We start from the raw sequence: 21,240 nt of genomic DNA on the forward strand, positions 1-21,240 counted from the left end.
AATACAAGATCTCGTTTATTTGAATGTACACGCCCTGCAAAATTTGTTTGTGAAAAAAATTTCTGGTTTCATGCAAAGAGGCTGGCTAATTTGGTTCCTCAAAAAGTGGACTTTACCAACACGATAGGACTCAAAGGACGGTTGCTGCAATGGATGTGGGAGCATTTCGAGAAAAGATTCGATGACTCCAACCCCTGTAGCTGGAAAATTCTGTGCAACTGTACCCGAAACAACTGCAGAAATATGTCTAACTAACTTAACTGAAACTGTGGGGGAAACCCCTTGCGTACGCTAAATTCATATTATTATTATTATTAGTATTATTGGTTGTCCTTAATAACTGGTTATTGATCAAAATGAACTTTCAAAATTAACACATTTTGTCGCAACAATATTTGCGTCGCAACAATATTTACGACTTAGGTTGGGAAAAAGAGAGTTCATACTATAACACAAGCTTTGCTTGAGTCAACAACTTGCATGGAAAAAACATCAAATCATGCGTCCCGGTTTTTAACAGGTTTCGTTAACTTTGCACAATGGCTCGTGCTGACCAAATCAAAGACTTTCTTCCAGAAAACCGTAGCCTTACCTAACTTTATCGCCGTTAATGGATGGAAGAAACTTTGTTCGTGCTCGACTAAAAGATCGATTATGATATTCAAAAATGCCAGATGCATTGAAGTGTCCTACTTTCAACGCTCAAGAGCACCAACTCTGCTTATGATGAAGCATGTGCGTAAAAAATGCATGCAACTTGGCACAGAATTCATGCGAAACTATCTGCAGCAAAGTTACTAAAAACTGGATTTCAGGAAAAATGAATAAACAATTGAATCCTTTCTTCCTTGTGCCGCCGCTTTCAGGAATAAGCACTAAGCCCCTTAATAACTAATCAACCAAAGCAGCTGTTAGATTTTAAAAAATTTGAACTTGTTCAACCATTCAAAGTCAATTGAATGGCGAATAAATCCATCGTCTGCTTCTCATTTCGGCGAGGTGTGGGAACAATTTGATTATCTTTTTTCAATTCGATTAGCTTTTTTGAACTTAGGATCTGACCTAATTTCAAGAGATCGGTTTTCAACTAGTAGACGAATAACCAAACCATTAGTAGTTGTAGACCCAATAAACACTAGCGAGAAAACGACAAAAAAGCAGCTCGATAAAGAGAAGTAACAAAGTCGAAACACAGAGGCGACGCTGAGCTTCGTGCCATTTGCAATACAATACAAACATAAGAAAACATGGGTCGAAAAGAAAACTTTTAAATGTTGAAAAAAATTAGGTGAACCAAAATTAATCTCTCGATGAAAAAACAACTAGGGACCAGCTAAAGCTAATTTGATATTGAGTGAATTTGCAATACTGATGCGGCACGAAAAATGTGATTTCCAAAATTGGAATTAGCCCAAAATCTTAGTTAGTTCCCTACTAAAATGAGCAAGAAAATAAAATTTTGAGATAATCGATTTTCCGAAAGAAAAAATATTTTTCTTGCGAAATATCAAGGAGTCGCCGCTTCAGCAAGAGCAATTATCACAACCGGTTTTTTTCAATTGAATCTTTCATCTCAGATTTGATTGCATAAATTTTAAGAATTCAAAAAAAAATCTAAAACACCGTCAGAAGTTCTAAAAAACGGTTTAAAAACCCATTACGTTTTTTTTGCAAAGAACAAGTAGTGGCCGCACAAGCAGAAAAGATTCCCAAAACCGGGTTTCTCGATTGAACACAACATGAGAATTGGCACTGTAGTTTTCGAGTAAAGTGAAAAAGTTTGCAAAAAAAACTGTCAGTTTCAAAACTTCGACTTATTTGAAGGCCATAATCTTTTACTTAGGCAAACTGGGCATAGCCAGTTTTAAAGGGAGGCTTCAAACAACCTGTGGTTTCGGTTAAACCTATGATATCAGATTTGTCAGGATGGCTAGCGAGAAAATTCCGAAAAACGGTCAAAAAATCAAAATTTGACATTTCCGAGAATCATAGCTTTTTGTGTGAAAAATAACGGCGTGGCCGCTTATGCCGAAGGCAATCACGCATTCTGTACTTTCCATTGAACCCAAAATGTCAGATTTGGGAGGGTAATTTTCGAGAAAAACTTTCAAAAGATTAAAATTTCCGAGGGTCATAACTTTTGGTGTCAGAAGATTTGAGGGGTAGTTTTGGAGAAAAAACCAACAAAAATATGGGTCAAATATTCCCCCACAGACTGTTTCGAAGAATGTAGACAGAGGGGTCACGTAAAAAGACTCTAGAGGAGTCTGCAGGCTCACAAGGGAGTAGGCAGTTTTTCAATTGATACTCTTTTTTGAAAATCATTCGGACTTTCAGAGAAAAACTAAAAGTTTTACAATAAAATTCGAAATAATTTTCGACAACGAAAAAAAAAGAGAATTTCAACAAAAGATCAGAAGCCAACCCCATTTCTGATCCTGAAGTAATTGTCTTGCCCAAGATTATTCAGAATATCGATTGACTTTCCTAAGCACTATAAAGTATTGCGACAATTTCTGTCACCAGCTAGAGAAACCGAAAATGTTCATTCTAGTTTTGACTGAATACGCAAAAGAAATTAAAAAGGTAACTAATAAACATTTGAAGAACGAGCATCTTCAATGTATAATGAAGATACCTTTGAACTTGGCGGTTGTATCGTCAGTGTTTCTGAAAACTGTCGAATCCTCTGCTCTCTCAATTCTCCCCCTCCCCCTCCCCCTCCGTCCATTGCCACCCCATTCATCACGTGATGCTGCAATGGTTTAATGAGAGTAACTAAGCTGAACTAGTAACAAAAAACAAATCAGACAATTTCTGATTATTTGTACTGTTAGCCAACTTTTTGCATCCTTTCAAGAAATCCTCGTTTTGGGAATAATTGATTGGAAGAACTTTACCAGACGTCACGATTAAAACAAATAGCGAGACCAAAATGACAAAACTCCTAGCGCCTTTTTGCTGAAAATTACCAACAGGGGAAAAATTGACTGCAATTAGCTTCAGTCTAATTTTGTTCAGCAGACTTTTATTCTAACACTAACTCGATACTAACTTTATTTTGAGATATCATAGATGTTCGTGATGATGACAAAGTCGTTTGGCCGAGGCTAATTTGGTTTGTTTGAGGCGTAGAAGGAATGATTTGGTTGTTTTTGGCCTTGGAGCTGGCGAGGCCTGAAATGAATATTGAACCTAGTTAAAATTATACTTCTAATGTAGCTCACCATCTCAAGTCGCGCTTCGCATACCTCTTTGTAACTAAAACCAAAAAAAATTGCGTCTAAAACCGAAAAAAATGGATTCAACTGGCATTGAACACTTAACTTTTTTAAAATAAGCAAAAACAAAAAACCTTTGGTGTAAGTCAGCATTTGCTGCTGAAGCACATATCTTCTCGTGTCTTCTTCAGACGATAGAGTTTGATTCCTCTCAAGAAGAAAAAGAATCTGTTCAAGGCTCTTTCCGTATAGTTCAGTGTAGCCGTAAAGCTGAAACAGACATACGTACGTAAGCGTTTTCCGAGGCGACGAAGTTTCTGTCAAGCAGTTTGATCAAATTTCCAACTGGTTTCAAGTATCATTTCTTATAAATTGCGTCTAGTTGGGGATAGATAGGTTGGAGAAATTAGCATGCCTGACTATGGAATGATTTGAAGTCTGCATAGAAAAACGGAAATACTGCGAATTTTAATATGTAAAAAAATAAATTCGTTAAAATCTCAATGCAAAAACTCAAATCTTAAGTCAAATGCCCAAAATACAAATGCCCAAATTGAAATTTTTCCTGAAAAAAACACGTTGTAAATAATATAAAACTCGCTTCGTTCATTTGAATTTAGAAAGTATCCAAACATAGCATTCAGGATCAGACAGTTGAAATTTCAATTTAGTCAAGTAGAAATAAAGCCCGCAGACAGTTCAAAAAGTGTCAATGAGTAACAGAAAGCGACATACTTTTCCATTTTCAAATTTCGGCGAAAATACTTTAAGCTGAAGCCATTTGAGTTCCAATAATTTTTTTTGATTGACACTTTTGTCATTTAAAGTTAACTCAATATGAGAATGCTGGATCACGAAGGCAATTTTTATTCCGAGATGAAATCTAAAAATTAAAATCCACTTTTTTATCGCGCCATTTGCTCTTCCGTAATTGAATGTAATTTGCCTTCCATTTAGCAAATGTATTTGACGTAATCTGAAAAATAAATCAAAATTCAAACCACCCAAACACACAGTGCTGATACATAGCCAAAAGACAGTTGGATAAGAGACAATTAGCGCAAGTAAACAAAAAAATAAGATCTATAACTTTCGAATATGACGAAAAAAAATTTTCCGTGTATTGCTAGAACAATTTACGATGGACTTTTTTGATTAAAAAAAAACAATTTGAGAAAACTGGATCAATGCTTAAAAAAAAATTTATTTCGCTGGGAAATCTAATAATTAAATTCCACACCAGAAACTAGAAGTCGATCAAGTTTTTCGTGACCTTTACTTTTTCGTTGTCCGATAATTTGCGATGACTTTAAATTTCACCCCAGAAAAGTTATTTTAACTCTGAAACTTAAGGGTTAATTGTTGAGAAGATTAAACTAGTGAGCATATTTTTCGCCCACCAAAAATTATTACGAATATAATCATTAACACAGAAGCGATGCGCTTCGCAAACACTAGCGAAAGCACGACAAAAAATCAGCTCTATTAAGTACAAAAAGAAAAAGAAGAAATAAGCCACGAATTAATAAAAATTCGGCCAGGTCTCGTATTGGATCTGCGATAACCTAGAGAAAATGAGTCTGATGCACTAACCACTCAGCCACGGGCGCTTAATTAATCACAAACACTAGCCTCTAATAAATCAGATTATAATAATCGTGATTATAGCAAAAGTGCCACCAAATAATGAACACTTTGCCACCAAATGATGAGTACTTTTATTTACGAGCTAGGTTTGAAAAAGAAAGTAAATATTAAGACACTAAGGCTCGCAAGCTTGCTAGTGTAAACATTTGCACAAAACTATCAAAAATTGTTCTGAAAAAAAATCATGTTTTATACAGTAAAATGATTTTTTTTGCTATCAAACAAGTTTTTTATTGAGACAATTTCTTGAAATTTATATCTTTTTTAAAGTTTGTTGGGTTGCATAAGAAGCTCACTGATATAAGTCGCTCATTAAATGACCCGGTAGTTTCGACGAAACTTTTGATTGACGGAAAGGAGTCAAACTGACCCTTTCTGGGGTGTAAATTTAGGTCTGAATTTCGAAAATTAATCCCACCAAATTAATAGTGTTCAAATTCTGAGCAAACTGAGTGCTCATCATATTTTGTCTGCTCATCGCATTTTGTCTAAGGTCAACCCGATTTAAGATAACTGAGTTCAAGCTTCCAGTTTAAAGTTTATGGCATAAGTGAGAATTAAATAGATCACCCTAATAATCCTAAAATTTCGTGTATTGGTATCTTTCCTTGAAAATGAAGAGTCTTATCGTAGTTATGTATCATCCTTTTAATGTGTCCTTCATGAACAATCGACTATGACAATTCTTTACTTTACAAATTGAAAATAAATTTGTATCAAATTGAAAATAAATGAATCAAATTGAAAATATATTCATATCTAACTTGTTACCTGTTCCTTTTTGGGCTGCTGGTCTAAATCTAGTCTAGTGAGTGTGTAGTTATTTTTCAGTGCATTCTGTAAGGCCATGATGCCGGCCACCTTCACATTGTTGTTTCTAATGTCCACGCGGACGATAGAAGTCGACTCCGCAATGTACTCGGCCATCGCTATAGCACCTGAAACAAACACGCAAATGATGATAATTCAGCTTCTAATTGAGTCGTATGTTTGTTTGATAAAATCAACCCAATTTGAAAACAAAAAGGATCAAAAGGAACAAAATATGAAAATTAAAATCCACTTTCGAAACTAGAACCCTTTTTTTACCTTCACCCTTCTCCTTTCTTTGAACACATGATATAGATGTTATCGAAGGTTATAGTTGTTAGAGGGCAACTCTTCTTCAGTTATACCTTCGCGTTCTGATTTTTCTTGCTGAAACTCAAAAAATGAGGATATATAGGAAAAAAAACAAGAAGGTTGTTGTGCAAGTAGAACAGAACCATTCAACCACGCCATTTTGAGAATGAAATACAAAATTGTTTTGGAAATCAAATCACGACTGCAAGAAGGCTTGAATATATTACCACACTTGGCATGTGAGCTTTCTTTGAAGCAGTCAAAACTCGTAGGAAAAAATACACCTATGCCATAGTTCCTTTCAACCCCTTTTAGCAACCAGTATGAAATATTTTGCAGACTTCTTTCAAAATCTATTTTTATGAAAATGAGCATTTTTTTACGAGAGTAATGCAAGCTAATGATATCTCCAAAAAGAAAATCAATTCAAGTATTTGGCGAAAAATGCTTTGAAAAAAATGATGCCGTACTTAAAAACCTATTTGTCATCTTCCTCGATTTTTTTGGTAAAAAGACAAAGCTTCTCTTGAAAGCATCAAAACTCTGCTGCATTTTTTGCCCACTTGGCAGACTCAAATGACATACCTCATGACATATGCACGGTACTTAATTGAAATTTACCTTAACATATATCATTGTTTACTTTGACATAAAACATCCTCTACCTGTTTATCAATGAGCAAACTACGATGCTATATTTACAGGCTCATAAAGCTATTAGTGGTAGTAATTGAAAACTTAACCAACTGACAGTTGCAGGTTGGAAAAGAGTAATGAACGCAAGGAAACTGAAGAAAAAATAGATGGCCTAAGAGCTCTTTGAATTTGTAGAACAATTTATGATGGATACTTTTATGTTAAACTAACCCAATTTGAGACCACTGGATCAATAGGTAAAACTTTTATTTCCCAGGAAAATCTGATAATTATTTTCCATTTTCGAAATCAGAAGTCGATCACGTTTTTCGTGACCTTTACAATTTTGCTGTTCGATATAGGAGTTTGCATACCTTTTAACAATAGAAATTCACTGAACTTAAAAAGAAATCACAAGTCAAACCGCGAAAAATCAAAATTGAGCGTGAACAAATTCCTGAAAAAAAAACAAAAAAATCAGCAAGACCTATAAACGAGTACTCACTACGTTCATCACTTTTAAAAATAACTGTGGTCAGAACTTTTAATGCCAATAATACAAGATTGTATAAGATGTTGCAATTTTCCTTCAGAATGCAAAAAAAAATGAAATTTATCAAAATCATATTCCAGTTTTGCTTCTAATACTTTTGCATTAGTATTAGAAGCAGATTTGGCAAAAATTGATATTTTATTGCATTCAGAACGAGGAAAATTAGTAAGATTTATTTTTTTCATGCGTGTCTTCGAACCCCACTTCGGTCACGGGTGGAGGGCTCCCAGAATCATCCGCCTCATAGTGGGCGGCAAAATGGATGAAGTTAAACCGAATTCAACCCCCCTTCTCCGCACGGTTGGGTTGGTACTGCACTGAGCAGGACCGGGGGCTAATAAAAAATGCTTTTTTCAAAAAACAGGCTAACCAATGGAGTCTATTCTGGTGGAGCTGAGTCCGAGTCTGGCAATGCTCTTGTTCCTCATCAGCCCGTCCTTCAGCAGAGCCACGCCCTCATTCCTCAGGTCATTGTAGCCCATGTTCAGAGTCTCCAGCGACCGATGCACTGCCTGTCAATACATCATATTTCACAATCTGCACACACTCATAACTTACGCTTAGTAGATACCTGAAAAGGGTGCCGGTCATCAAGCCGACGGAACTTCCAGTCGAATATTAAAATAGAGACCTCAAGCCAAAATTTTCCTCAAAAAGTCATGAAAAATGATTAATTTGAAGACTGGCTCGAAGAATTTCTCAATTTTATTATCTTTATTTACCAGTTTTAAGCTTTATCACAAAATGTAAGCCTCTAATTGATGTTTAGGAAAGTTAAAAATTAAAACATTCTTGACGGGGCTTTTCAGGTTTATATTTTATTCATTTCAAAATCCGGCTGATGTAAATTATGGATGCCATGGATCAAGCGTACAGTTCCGCATAAAAAATGTAAAAACCAATTTTATTTGCTTTTCTGTTTGAAATGTATATTTTATACAGAATTAATTTTCAGAAATAATGCATGCTTGGAGAGGGCATTCTACGGTAGGTCACTTAGGGAGGAGATTCTACGGTTGAACCAATGCCATTCCTAAGGGGTGCATTGTCATGAATAACGCTAAATATGGACTAAACTTTCCTAAATTTTAGAAAATTCCCTTTTACAGATGAAAAATAGTTTTATGAGGTGCTTATGAAGTTTAAATTTCGACTTGAAGTCCCGTCGGCTTGTTTTCCGAGACCCGCGTGAAAATTCTTTGAATGTTTCAACACCAATGAACACGCTAATTTTTCTGTGATAAGTATTAACCTACTTTAAATTTTGCTACATTAAATCATGTCTCCTAGAAAACCATGTAGAAAAACCATCTCAAATTTAACGGTCCAATAACTGCTATTAAATCTGGTCAAATCTGTTTTAGCCCAGCCATTCTTATCTGTTCAATTTCAACAGCTATTATTGTAGCTTGTTATTGATGTTCCCAAATTTTGACACTGCAATTTTTCATACAATAAATCTCCTAATAATGGTGTTCGGTATATAACTCCAATATTACTTCTACAAACTCGCAAACATAGTAAGGATACATATATAGTATTCTTCTTGCTATTGATAAACCGCAAATATTGGAAACAGATGGTTGGAAACGTGTCAAACGAGTAAGGAAGTAGAAAAAAGTTGATACCATATTCATTTTTTTTTCAAATTTCAAAGAAAAAATATATCAAGTTACGGCTCTTTGAACTTTAAAAATGTTTTATGATGGGCACTTTTTTCTTCAAAAACTATTATTTAGAGAAACCTGGATCAATAGTTTTATTTTTTATATTCAGCTGGGAATTCATAAAAAATCTATTTATGAAAAACGAAGTTTTCCGAGACTTTACAAAGTTTTGAGAATGCAAAAAACTCAATTTAAAAAGAAAGCAAAATCAAACGGAAAACTATCATCTCGAAATAGTTAAACTACATCAAACAAAAACTGTTCGAGTTGAAGACTTTAATCATTGACAACTTTCTTATATAAGTAATTCAGGTTAAAATTGAAAAATAGTTTAATTTTATTCCGCTCGCAAAAGCTGAACTTATATTCAATTTTAGAGCAAAAAAAGAGGCATTTTTAATTTTTATGAGAAAGCAAAATTTTTTTTTCATATTACTGATAGATTTTTTAAATAGGCCGGAACAAATGTTAATTTATTCCAGAAGAAATAGTTTAACTTCTTGTCAACCAACTTATTGCGAATTTCAGAAAAGACAAAAAATATCCATCTGAAAAGAAAGGATTGGTTTTAACTGACCAAAACAAATTATTCGTTACATAATTATAAATATTTCTAAACCTCACAAAAATTGGCAGCTTGAATTTATTTTCCGATTTTGCCTCGACTTAAAAATTTGACTAATAATTAGATCTTTGAGAAAGCAAAGTCTTGGGTCTTGGCGCATATTTAAACAACTTAAAAACCACATAAAATCCTAACAAAACACAGCTAACGTAAAACTGAAACAAAAATTAGGTTTGAGTTTCAGAAACAAAACAACACGTTAAATCTCATAAACGGGACTTTTACACACACGAAACCGGAATTTGAATTTCTTTTTGAAAAAGCAATAAACTGAATTCAAAAAAAGCAAAAGCAAACGAAAAAAATCATCACGACCTTTATAAATGACAATCACTTCGTTCTTTTATGGTTGACTCGCATCAATCAAAAAATCGTTGAGTTTAAAGACTCTTTAATCATTGAGACCTTTCTGATAAAAACTAATTTAGGTAAAATTGAAAAATAGGCTAATTTCAGTCTACTCGCAAAATTGGAATTTGATATCATTTTAAGAGCAAAAAAAACTATTCAAATTTCGTGGCGCTTTTACTTTTTATGAGATAGCAAAATTTGTTTATATTTTACCGAATGATTTTTACACAGCGTGAGCAATAGTTAACTTCTTCCTAAAAAAAATAAATCATCTTCTTGTCAACCCGGTTATTGCTAAAGTCAGAAACGAGAGAGCCTATCCATCTGAAAGGATCGGTTTTAACTGTCCCAAATGAAATATCCGTTACATAAATTTTTTTAAAAAAATTATAGTTCACAAAATTTGGCAGTTAGAAGTTATTATCCGGTTTTTCCGCGACATTTAAAATAGTCCAGTCCAATTAATGAATCTACTCCCTTGAGTCTTGGCGCAAATTTGAACACAGAGGCGAGGCTTCGCTTTGCAAACACAAGCGACAACACGGATAAAAGCAGCTCTATAAAATGCAAGGAAAAAAAGAGAATTAAGCTTCGAATAAGTAAAAATTCGGCTACGTCTCGGATTTGATCTGCAACTTTTTGCGCACTAGAGACTATGAGTCTCACGCACTAACCACTCAGCCACGCACTCTTAATAATCACAAACACCAGCCACAAAAAAGCAGAGAACAGATGCGATGAAACTTCCATTGCTACAGATCGTAATTAACGCAAAAGTGCCACCAAATAAGCGATCACTTTTGATGAACACTTTTATTTGAAATTTAGGTTAGAAAAAAAAGGTTGACATTAATACACTACGTTGCTTGCTAGTGTAAATAACCTTATAAAAGGCCTAAAAATGTAATAATACACACCTAACGTAAAATTGATTGCAACTTCAGAGTTCAGAAAAAAAACATAACAAATTAAATCTCCTCAAATTTAAAAATTTGAATTCTAGCAAACAGACAGCTGGTAATATTTTAACAAAAGAAGAAAATCTAAGAAATTAAAACCCACATTGGAAGCTAGAAGTCGTTGAAGTTTTCAAGGTATTTCCGCTTTCGTAATTGTAGAGCGTAATTTGCCTTTCGATTATCAAATGAATTTGAACTGAACTTAAGATATTAAAAGTAAAATCGCAAAAATTAAATTTTGCGTGTGCAAATGATTAAAATTTTTCCTGGAAACACGAAGTATATTCGCCGACACTCAAAAATTGGATCAATTGATAAAATTTCTATACCGGAGGCAACCCTCAATATCGATACCCAATTATCAAACTACAAGCCGGGCTTTTTCTTTGTGTTTTGAGAGTGCACACTTTCCCTTTGATTTAGAAATTGACTTTGAACTGAAAAATCATACAACCGAAAAAAATGAGAATAAAGAACCTCGCGACTAAAGAACCTCACGACCTAAATAAATGAAAATTCTCTTTGTTCATTAACAACGAAAAAAAAAACACTTACTGTTTTAATCTGCCAATCCTGGATTTCTTCCATTTAGAATGTACAAGACTTCTTGTGTCAGGGCAAAGCCCTGAATGTTCAGACTTTTCATAAAATTCTCGCATATGTTATTTAGAAGACACGACAGAGCAATAGATAAAATTAAGTTAAGAAGTTTTCGTTTGTTTTTCCGCACTAAATAAAATACCAAATGTTGCATAGAGACGAAGCGGAGCTTCGCAACAATTGCGACACAACACAAACAGAGCAACGTTAATCAGCAGACAGAAAATGAGATGGAAGTAACTAACACGAAAAAATCATTTTTATAACTCAAATCTGCAAAATTACATACATCTACATAAATAACATTGAAAATCAATTACCGAAAGGCAACTAAGACAACCCGAGTTAAGCCGAAAACAAATGATGACCAGTTGATCCGAAAACAAAGGCCAGACAAAATAGACAAGAACCCATTTTTCCACTTTAAACGACGCAAAATGAAGTAACGATAAGTCGATATAGCATAAGCCGAATTAAGCAAAAAAAAAACAAGAAAAAGTTTAGACAAAATCAAAAATGGTACTGCCGGACTACAGAATGACTTCCGATTATAGTTAATATTACTTTAAAAAAGAGATTCGTTGAGGACAAAAATCCATGCTCCCACAATTCAAGCTATCCAAAACAATTTAATTGCCACACATAGAAAAAACAAGGTCCGGACAAGACTCGCACCAAAGACCTGATTTTCCGAAGGTACGTGCTTTACCTCCGGGCCATGGGAGAGTTTGCCCGGCTGACGCTGAGGTTTCATAATAAACAAGGTATTTTTGTTACAGATCTTTAAAAAAACGGTCGGTCCGGGGATCAAACCTCAGACCTTAAGTCGCATGCTTGACCTCTACACTAAATGGAAAGGACCTGAAAAACGACGTGGCTACAAAAACAAAGCAAGGTATATATACATACACAGTGAAAAAGAAAAAAATGTCCGGCCCGTAATCGAACCTGAGACCTGTAAGTTGTTTACGGCAAAAAAAGTCTAGTTCCCGATTACAAGTCACTTGCTCTCGCAACAAGTCGGATCAACATCAGAAATAGCCTTCTCACCAGTGGATGTATGACGTAGTGGCAATTGGGGGAGAGGTTGTTGTTCCACAAGATGAGAGAAGTCAGCCCCACTCCAGTTTGTCCCTGCTCCCGCAGCCCCTCAAAGATCGAAGCAGCACCCTTGTCCTTTAACACAAACAGAAAAACAATGAATGATATAGTCAATAAGGTCCACGACTTTGGTCTAACTTTAGCTCCGAAAAGCTTTCAATTTCTACAATTAGTAAAGCTAACCGTTAAGTTAGAACAGTCACGATATCGGAGAAAAAACACTAAAACTGTTGAATATAATTATACTTGCATTATACTTTCATGCTTTTCAGATAAGTATGGGGGTGCGGCTGCATGTGAAAATTTGAATGAATAGGACATTCAATATTGTTCCAGAAACTATATAATTCCGTCAATGAAGTATTTCGGTCAACTTCAAATGCCGAAGACGTGCTTACATTTGAGAGCTCCGTAAGTCCCACTTTGATTTTCCCTAGTTTATTGTTCCTGAGATTAGCCAACCAAATAAACCAACTGAGATCAATTAATATCTTTCATATCCGTTGACCGAAAACAAAATCGGCAAAAATCTGCAAACGAAAATTCTTTCAATGCGAAAATAAAATTGATTGACTAACAGTTATACTGAGTTAAGATCGGAGTGTATAACTCATAGAGTAATTTCGGATAGGGTACACCGTCTGCTCGTCACACTATCTTATTTTCGGCCGGGTAGATTCGTGCAACTTCTTAGTCTAATACCGATCCTAATCTTACTCTCATACTATCTAGTCTCAGGTTGTTTAACTAGTCTCTGCTAGGCTCAATAGATCTAGGGTATACTGGTTTATTGCGGCTGCTGAAGTACTCGGGAGAGTTCAACTAATTTCTAAGTTAAATTTAAATCTCTCTGGTGCTGAAATTACAAGTAATTTCAGCACTTACAAATAAGTGGGTTGTTAGTTAGATGGATCATGATTGGTTAATATTAAATACTTTACAGTGGTAAAATATCTAATTTATCCAATCATAAAATGTAGTTTAGATCAGGTTCCACCCATCCGGGTTTTACAGAGTTTTTTAGAATAGTCTTTCTGCAATTCAAAGGATGGATGATGGACGTTGGTATTTGGCGAACATCTTATTTCTTCTGGGTTTTCTTATTAGAGAAGTCCCAGATTCAATCGTTGTGTCTTCTCAAGACAACGACTGGGTTTTCGCAACAAACTCAAATCTGATTTCAGAATGGTTGGCTATGTCAGGTTTTTCTGTTTCATTGATGAGAACTTCTTTGTGTCTGACCCTGTCTGGGAATGGCGTGGAGATTGTGTGTGGAGGGGATGCCTGGTTACTCGGATCTGTACGTATACTTGAACATCGAGGTGGTCATTGGTCTAGTTCAATGAAGTCCTTTTCTGCGAAGTCAAGTCGTACTCTAAATCCTTTGAGTTGTGATTGTGGGCGGCATATTGATCGTGGTTGGCCATTCTTTTTCGAGTGTAGTGGGTTCATTTTGTCTTTGGATGTTCGTCTTTTGGTGTTGTATGCTGATCTATATATTGCATAATATAATTTACATTTTATAAAACTTTTATTAGTTTAATGTTTTTTAATTATGATTTTGGTTAGTTGTTTTCACAAAAGCTTTTTGTTTTAGTTCAGTTATTTTGAAGAGTTACTCACCCTTGAGTAGCTCTTATTAAAAATAGGAGTGTGTGTCACAAAGCGTGGATGTAGCGCGGTGGGTTAGGCCGGCTATAGAGCATGCTCAGGACGTCCTCTTCTGGTGGGTTAGGCCAGGAGTGGGAGTATGATAGCATGCGGTTTTTGTGAGAGGTCCTGTTATGTGACAACGTTTTATGTTGGGTTTGTTGTGGTTTTTCTTATGTTTTGTTGGTTGTGTCCTTTTTTCAAAAATCAAATTGTTTGTGGTATGGGTTTGTCTTTCGACTTTTTGTGTTTTATTATTTCTTTCTTAGACTTTATAATAGTCTTCAAAAGAATAAATTATCCAGTTTTAAACTGGGTTAATCCGGTTTGGGTACCGTTGGTTTCCTTTTCTTAGTCATGCTGTTATGCTATGTGTTGTGGTGTTTAGTAAGCTGCATTGGTTAGTTTTGTTTAGTATATAATTCCTTTCCAACCGGGTTAAAGGAAAGTTTGAAACTTGTTATCGTGTGTTAGAGTTGTTGAGTGTGAAAGCTTGAAACTGAAATTCATTTTTTAAACAATTCTTCGTGGGCGAGCTGTGCGAATTTGGATAGAATTCTTGTGCGAGTGAATGAAAATATCAAAAGGTTAGTACTGCATTTGCTTCTTATTAATTTACTACATAGAATTTCAATTTTACTGCTAGTTGTTGGGGAAAATTAAGTTACAAATTTTCATCATTATTAGATTTACTGCTTGTGGGGAAAAAATTTATAAATTAAATTACTGCATTGGTATTATATTTATTTAATTGTTTGGTGCAAAAAATTAATAGAGTTTTAAACAGTTTGAAGAAGTTTTCGATTTTTTATTCTCTTTTGTGAATTTTTTAGATGATCGTTGGATGAAGGCTAAAATTCTAAAGAAGACATGAATAAAGAATGGTTAGTTTCTAATTTTAATAACTAGTTAATAATATGTATAGTTCATACTTACCTGTTAGTCGTCGGGGAAGAAACCGTGGGGGAAGATGTCGTGGATGAGATCTGAAGTTGTTAGTAATTTAGCTAGGATGCGGATGATATTTTTAGTTTGAAGCAGTGGCCAAAGCAATTGAAGTGCTTTAATGGTGGTTAGTTCTTCAGTGCCAACTGCAAACTCATAAGGTGTGTTTTGGATTAGATTATATAATTTGTGATTGAATTTAGTGTTGTGGATGAATTCTAAAATGGGGATTTCTATAGGTTGAACAAATTCGTGTGGGAGGAGAAAGGGTCGGGATTCTTCTGCGTTGAAGGTCTTGGTGATGGGACAAAAAATATACATTTGGGTTATGGGATCATAATTTCGAAGAATACCATGAAGGTTAGTATCTTTAATGCAATATGTGAAGTTAAGAAAGAATGGTGAGGTGTATTTGGAATTGATGAATTGAAAACGGTGGTGTGGTTGTCTGGAGGGGGTGTGTAGGTCGAAGTGATTTTGGATAAAACGATAATATGTATATGTGTGAGTTTGTTTAGTGCGCAACATAATATCGTGTGAGCAGTGCAAATCTCTTTCATGTGGTGCAAGGAAATGAAAGGTTAGTGAAAATATTTGGAAGCGTTCTTTAAAACTTTCGTAAGCTTGTGTGTCTGTTAGTGCTTCTGAAATGATGTGGTCAAATTTGCGGTCAAAGATATTGAGTGTAAATACATATGGTGTTTTAATGAAAAATTTTTCTGTGATTTGTGGGTTAGCGAAGCGATCGTCGTCTAAGAATTGATCTTGGTTAGTTCTGATGATGTTATGATCGTAATATTCTAGCGTATATTCGTTAGCTCGGGGTGCAGTGTATGTTTTTAGTGATTTTTCATATCCGATGTAAGTAAATTGTCTAGGTGTTAGTGGTGTAGTGAGTCAATATAGCATGTCCTTATTTCGTTCTATATCGATTGGAGTGTTAGATAAAGGTAAGCAAAGGGGATTAGTAAAATGATAATATGAGGTCCAAGGAAGGGTAGGCATTAAAACGTGTTCGTCTACAAAGTTACGTATTTCGTTAGTGTCGTGAGGGGTGTTTAAGGTGTATTGTGGAAATGAGGGTAAGGTGATAGCTAAAAATTCTTTTGTATTAGTGTGATTTGGGTGATTTATATATTCACGGGCTGTTCCTGGTTTTGCTGCGAAAGGATGGTTGGGGAACTTTCTTTTAAAAGTGCGGTAAGCTCTATTAGTGCTGAGTGAAGATTCAGTAGATGTGGATGATGGTGCTAATGATTCGGTATAAATTGAAGAGGGTGTAGGGGTAGGAGGGTTGGATGAATCTATTGTGGATGAAATATGGTTTATGGTGGGGGTATCAAGGTGGTAGGGTTGTTATTGTAATGTAATAAAATTATCTAGTTCTGGGGAGATTTGGGGGGTATCTGGAGAATTGGATGATCGGTCTGAATGATGTGAAGAATAGGTTGGAGTGACTTGGGAAGCATAAGAGGGTGTAGAATTGGTGGGGACGGGGTTATTTGGTAGCATTGGTTGAAAAGGGGGGTGGGAAAAAATTGAGGGGTTGGTGTGAAAATTATTGGATGGAGATGGTTCAGAGTCGGCAAATTCATAGGGGGTTTCAATATTCGGGTTATTGAGTTGTGATGTGCAATATAAAACTGAGATGTGTGAATTAGTATCGGAATTCATGCCTGATGTTACATTACTGGTTGGGAAATCGGGTGGCGGGAAAGCAAAAAGTGGTATTATTGTAATTGGAGTAGTGAGGTTGGTTGGGTGGGAATTTGAACGGTGTAGGGATCCAAGTTGTCGGCTCATCGTGGGCTAAAAAAATTATTATTTTGAGACTGAAAAGCGGTGGTATGGGGTTGTTCTATAATTTTTTCATAAGTATTTTCGTCTTGTGAGTGGCGTGTCATTATATGTTGGATGGGACTTTGTGATATGGTTGGTCTAAAATTTGGATTATGTGTTATTGCTAAGTTTCGAAAATTACGTGGGACTAGGGATAATGGATGGTTATGTGGTAGGGGTGGTAACTGTGGTGCGGTTGGCGTTGTGTCTACATTGTTATGTTCTTCGTCGTATGTGTTCTGTCTTGTTGCTATTTTTGTGTTGTATTCTTTTATTTGTGCATCTAAAAGAATTTTGTTTATTGATGTAGAAAAAATTCCAAAAAATCCTGCAAATAGTATGCGTGCTACACTTGCTTGTCTATTGACTTGTGTGTGTATAGCACATGTGTTATAGATTCCTTTTAAGAGTGAAAAAAGAAATCCAATAAAGTTAAACATTGCGTATAAAATAGTCAGTTTTTCTAAGATGTAGTAGGGCCATCCTAGAAAATCAAGAATTTCATTCTTGAGTGTAACAAAGCTAAAAATATTGATAGGTGATATATCTTGGGGAAGGTATTTTCACCGTTTAGATATATATAATCTTTAATGTCTTTAAAATATCCGCTATAGTCTTGCGTATAGATGTCTGCAAATCCTGCGGTTTCGGCAAGTTTGCGTAAGTTTTGGTCAATTGATTGTCTTTGTATTGTGTCCATTTGTGTTAATAATTCTTGGAATTGTTGTGTTCTAATGTGATGTTGAATATCTGATTTTGAGTATATTCCTATTGATTGTAAGTCTATATTTGGGTTTCGAGCGATAGCGCGAATGCTTTCTGGTGAAAATTTTTTGAGTGATTGCATTAATGTGGGATATGGGGTGAGAAGGTAATATTTATCTTCATCAGGGTTTAGTTGTACTACATTGTGGCTATTTTCTGATCCACATGGGACTGCGGTATCCCAGAAATAGGTTCTTCTTGAAAGTGTGTCAACGAAATGTACTTTGTTCTTATAAAAGATGGGGATTCTTTTATAGCATCGTTTGTCTTCAAAAACGTATAGTGGTGATACTTTTTTGGTACAAGTATAAAACCATAAAATGTTTCCTTCATAGTCTAAAAAATTTGATCTATTTCCTGATAGTAAATATCCTGCGTAGGGTATTTTTAATACTGCTAGTGCAAGTGATTGTAATATTTGTGTTCTTTCTAATTCGCATAGTTGGTGTAGTGTTTCTAATTCAGAGAGTGACATTTCTTGAAAAATTCGGCTAATCGTGTAGTCTAGTTTCATATCTAAGTGAATATCATAGTGGATATTACCGAAATATGTACTATTCATTAGTGATAGTTCTTGTAAACGTGTGCTTTGATCGTCTTGGGGTTTTAAATGTCCACCAGGTTGACCTGTATTTTTTTGAAAATGAACTGGTATGTATGATGTTCCTTCATTTGGAGGATGACTTGTGGCGTATGGGTCGACTTTTGTTTTTCCAGTGGTCATGTCGAATCCTTTTTCGTATTCAACTAGTATTTCGGAGTATTGTGTTTTGTGAAGTGGGTTTCTGTATTTACATGCAAGTTCTGTTTCTTGATATATTTGAAAACGTGTTAATTTATTTTCTATATTATGAATGTTTCTAAAATTAGAACTTATTTTTCGTAATGGATTTACTTGTTCATATGGTATTGATTGTATAAAATATTTTTCGTGAAATTTTATCATACGAGCGTGTATTTTTGCTACTTGAAATGTTGTACATGTGTCTTCGGGAAACCAAACAATTGTTGCTTGTGTTCTTGTTGTAGGGTCACAATAGCCTTGGTCGTTTTTACAAGGTAATCTAATTCCTTGATAGATCATTGTGTTGTCTGATAAATCTCGTGTGAGTTGAATTTTTTCGAGTTGTATTTTCCAATCGAAAAACATTATTTCTTGGTATCCTTTATTTTTTGTGTCTGCTTTGCAGTTTGATGGGTTATTTATACCAATGTGTGGTATCCAGTGTTTATCGTGCATGTCATAGGTTAATCGTCCGTGTGCGCCGTTATATGGGTATTTTTCATCTAATTTTATATGTCCTTGATATCTTTCAAGTTCTGCTTGATGTACAGAATCTGAAAAAACTTGGAAATATACTAACTTTCTATCTGTGTTTTTATTTTTTGTTATGTTTAGTCGGAGTAACTCGTTTTTACAATCTTCGGGATTGAGATGTAAAAGTCGTTCTATATTACTCTGGTAGAATGATTCATGGTCAAGTCGGTTTTTATTTCCGTTTGAGACTTGTGAACAATGTACTTTCTTTTCAGAAAATGTTGCTGTGAATTTATATCCTATAACTGTAGTTGCTCGGGCTTTTGAATAGAGTGTCGCTATTACATTTGTTGTTTCTATGGCTTGTGGTTCTGTTTCGCATTGTGATACTTGATTTATTGCATATTTGTGTAGTGTTTTTTGTTCGTTTTCTTCACAATCGTAATGTGTTACTAATAAATCTTGTGGTCCTGTGCGGGGGGAAGGGTTTATGTTTTGGTTTGAGGTTATTAGAAAAAGGAGTTGGAGAAAAATTAAAATTTTTAGAATATACATGTGTATGACAATCCTGAGTATGGGTTATAAAATGTGATGTAACCAATTGTCTTTTTGGTATATCTGTCGTATTTGTATATTACTTCAGTTGTTATAAATGGTGGTGGTAGGGATTGAGCTGTTATATTTGGTGGATTTAATGGATAGGGATGTTGAGTAATGTTGTTTAATTTAACCGTGATTTCAAATTTTAATTGTAGACTATTCTGTTGGAGTATTTGGATGTTATGAGCACGAATGTCTTCGTGAATGTCTTGTCTATATTGTAGTCTATTTAGTGCCCAATTGTGGAGTCGGTTACTTTCTAGGTGTTGTCCAAATAATGGTGGAGGTGCTGTGAATGTATTCCAGTCTAGTCTTAAAGGAATATTTGTTGATGATTGTTCTCGATATCTAGCGTCGAGGTTATTTGGGAAATTTAAGTTAAAAGGTGGTGGTGAAATCTGGCTTATTGATGGTGTTGATGGTAGTGATAATGTTTCTGGTAGTGATGAGGATGTTGTTGTATCCGTAGAAATATCTATTGGATCATTGACTAAATTTAGTTCACCTTGTGTAAATGAATGTGTTGTCCAATATGGTAGTCGTGATGCCTGGTTTGGGGGGTTAAAGGGATTTTCACGTATTTGTTCAGATGTTGGTGTTGAACCTAAGTAATCTGATGGTAGGCTTGAGGTGCTACATTGTGAAAGAAGCGTAGGGGTTTCTGCTAATATACCAATGGGGTTTTCTGGAGTGTTTTGTGATGGGGATTGAGGTATATCAAAATGAACTCGGGGAGTTTGAAAATTTCTGTTTCGTCGAGGATGTATAATTTGTCTATTTATTTCGACTGTATTTTGGTTTTGACTAGGATTTCTTATTCTACTTAATTCTTGTGGTAGTGTTGGGTATAAGTTATATGTTGGTTCGCTTAGAGGTGCTTGTCGTTGAACTGGTTCTAGTGGTTCTGATAAGCGAGCGTGTCGTTCTTAAAGGTATATGGGTTATCTTGAAAGGAAATTCGTGTAGATGTTTGAGGATTTTGGGTAGTTAAAGGTGTTGTTGGGTTATCTTGGGATGATGTCGGTGAAGACTGACTATGTGACTGTTGGGTAGCAATTTTTGATAGCTTTTTTGGTCTATTCTTTTAGTGAAAAAATTTATGTTTATTGTAGTATTCTTCTAGAAAAAGAATTAGGAGGATTGTTGCTAGGGCGAATGTGATAATTGCTTTTTTTATACATTTGCATATTGTCAAGATGAGAGATGATAGAAATGTTATAAAAATTACAAATAGTAAAAAATATCGGTTCTACTAAAAATGGTTCGTATCATTTAGATAAGTTTTTGTGAATCGTACCTGTGGATATAGTCAATAGCTTTTGAAAGTTGGAGGTATAGTTCAAATAGGGAATAGAAAATTAAAAAAATATTGCAAAAAATGATTAAGATTATTACAAAAGATTCAATGATATCAAAAAGAAATATTATAAAAGTTTTAAGTATCGTAAAAAATTGTTTGAGGTTTGTGATAATTATAGTGACTGATTGAGAGAAGAGCATTTACGAAATGAATTCTTGATCGAATATTTTTTGTTGTTTGGGGCAATTTTCAAGTGTGGTCGGATTATTTATTGGTTTTTTGACAAGTGGGTTGAGTTTTGTGAAAAATTGTTGGGGGCAATTTTTATGGTGATCGGGAGGTCTTCTTTGTCTTTATTTTCATTTGTCAAATGATCTGGGGTACTTTTGAGATTTTTATAC

General features: G+C 34.8%; 1 protein-coding gene across 1 annotated transcript in view; it reads right to left on the reverse strand.

Moving 5' to 3' along the window:
* The window catches only part of LOC134855395 (protein phosphatase 1 regulatory subunit 37-like), a 75,364-nt gene that overhangs the window by 20,969 nt on the left and 33,155 nt on the right, over positions 1–21,240 (reverse strand). The window contains exons 9-14 of the mRNA XM_063871901.1: positions 12,432–12,557; positions 7,550–7,691; positions 5,640–5,806; positions 3,356–3,491; positions 3,056–3,177; positions 2,639–2,755 (exon numbers count right to left, since the gene is read on the reverse strand). Of these exons, the coding sequence (XP_063727971.1) occupies positions 2,639–2,755; positions 3,056–3,177; positions 3,356–3,491; positions 5,640–5,806; positions 7,550–7,691; positions 12,432–12,557 (810 nt within the window). The remainder of the gene's footprint in view (positions 1–2,638; positions 2,756–3,055; positions 3,178–3,355; positions 3,492–5,639; positions 5,807–7,549; positions 7,692–12,431; positions 12,558–21,240) is intronic.

This window comes from Symsagittifera roscoffensis, chromosome 10, assembly GCF_963678635.1.
Source record: "Symsagittifera roscoffensis chromosome 10, txSymRosc1.1, whole genome shotgun sequence".
In the NCBI taxonomy this organism is placed as follows: Eukaryota; Metazoa; Xenacoelomorpha; order Acoela; family Convolutidae; genus Symsagittifera; species Symsagittifera roscoffensis.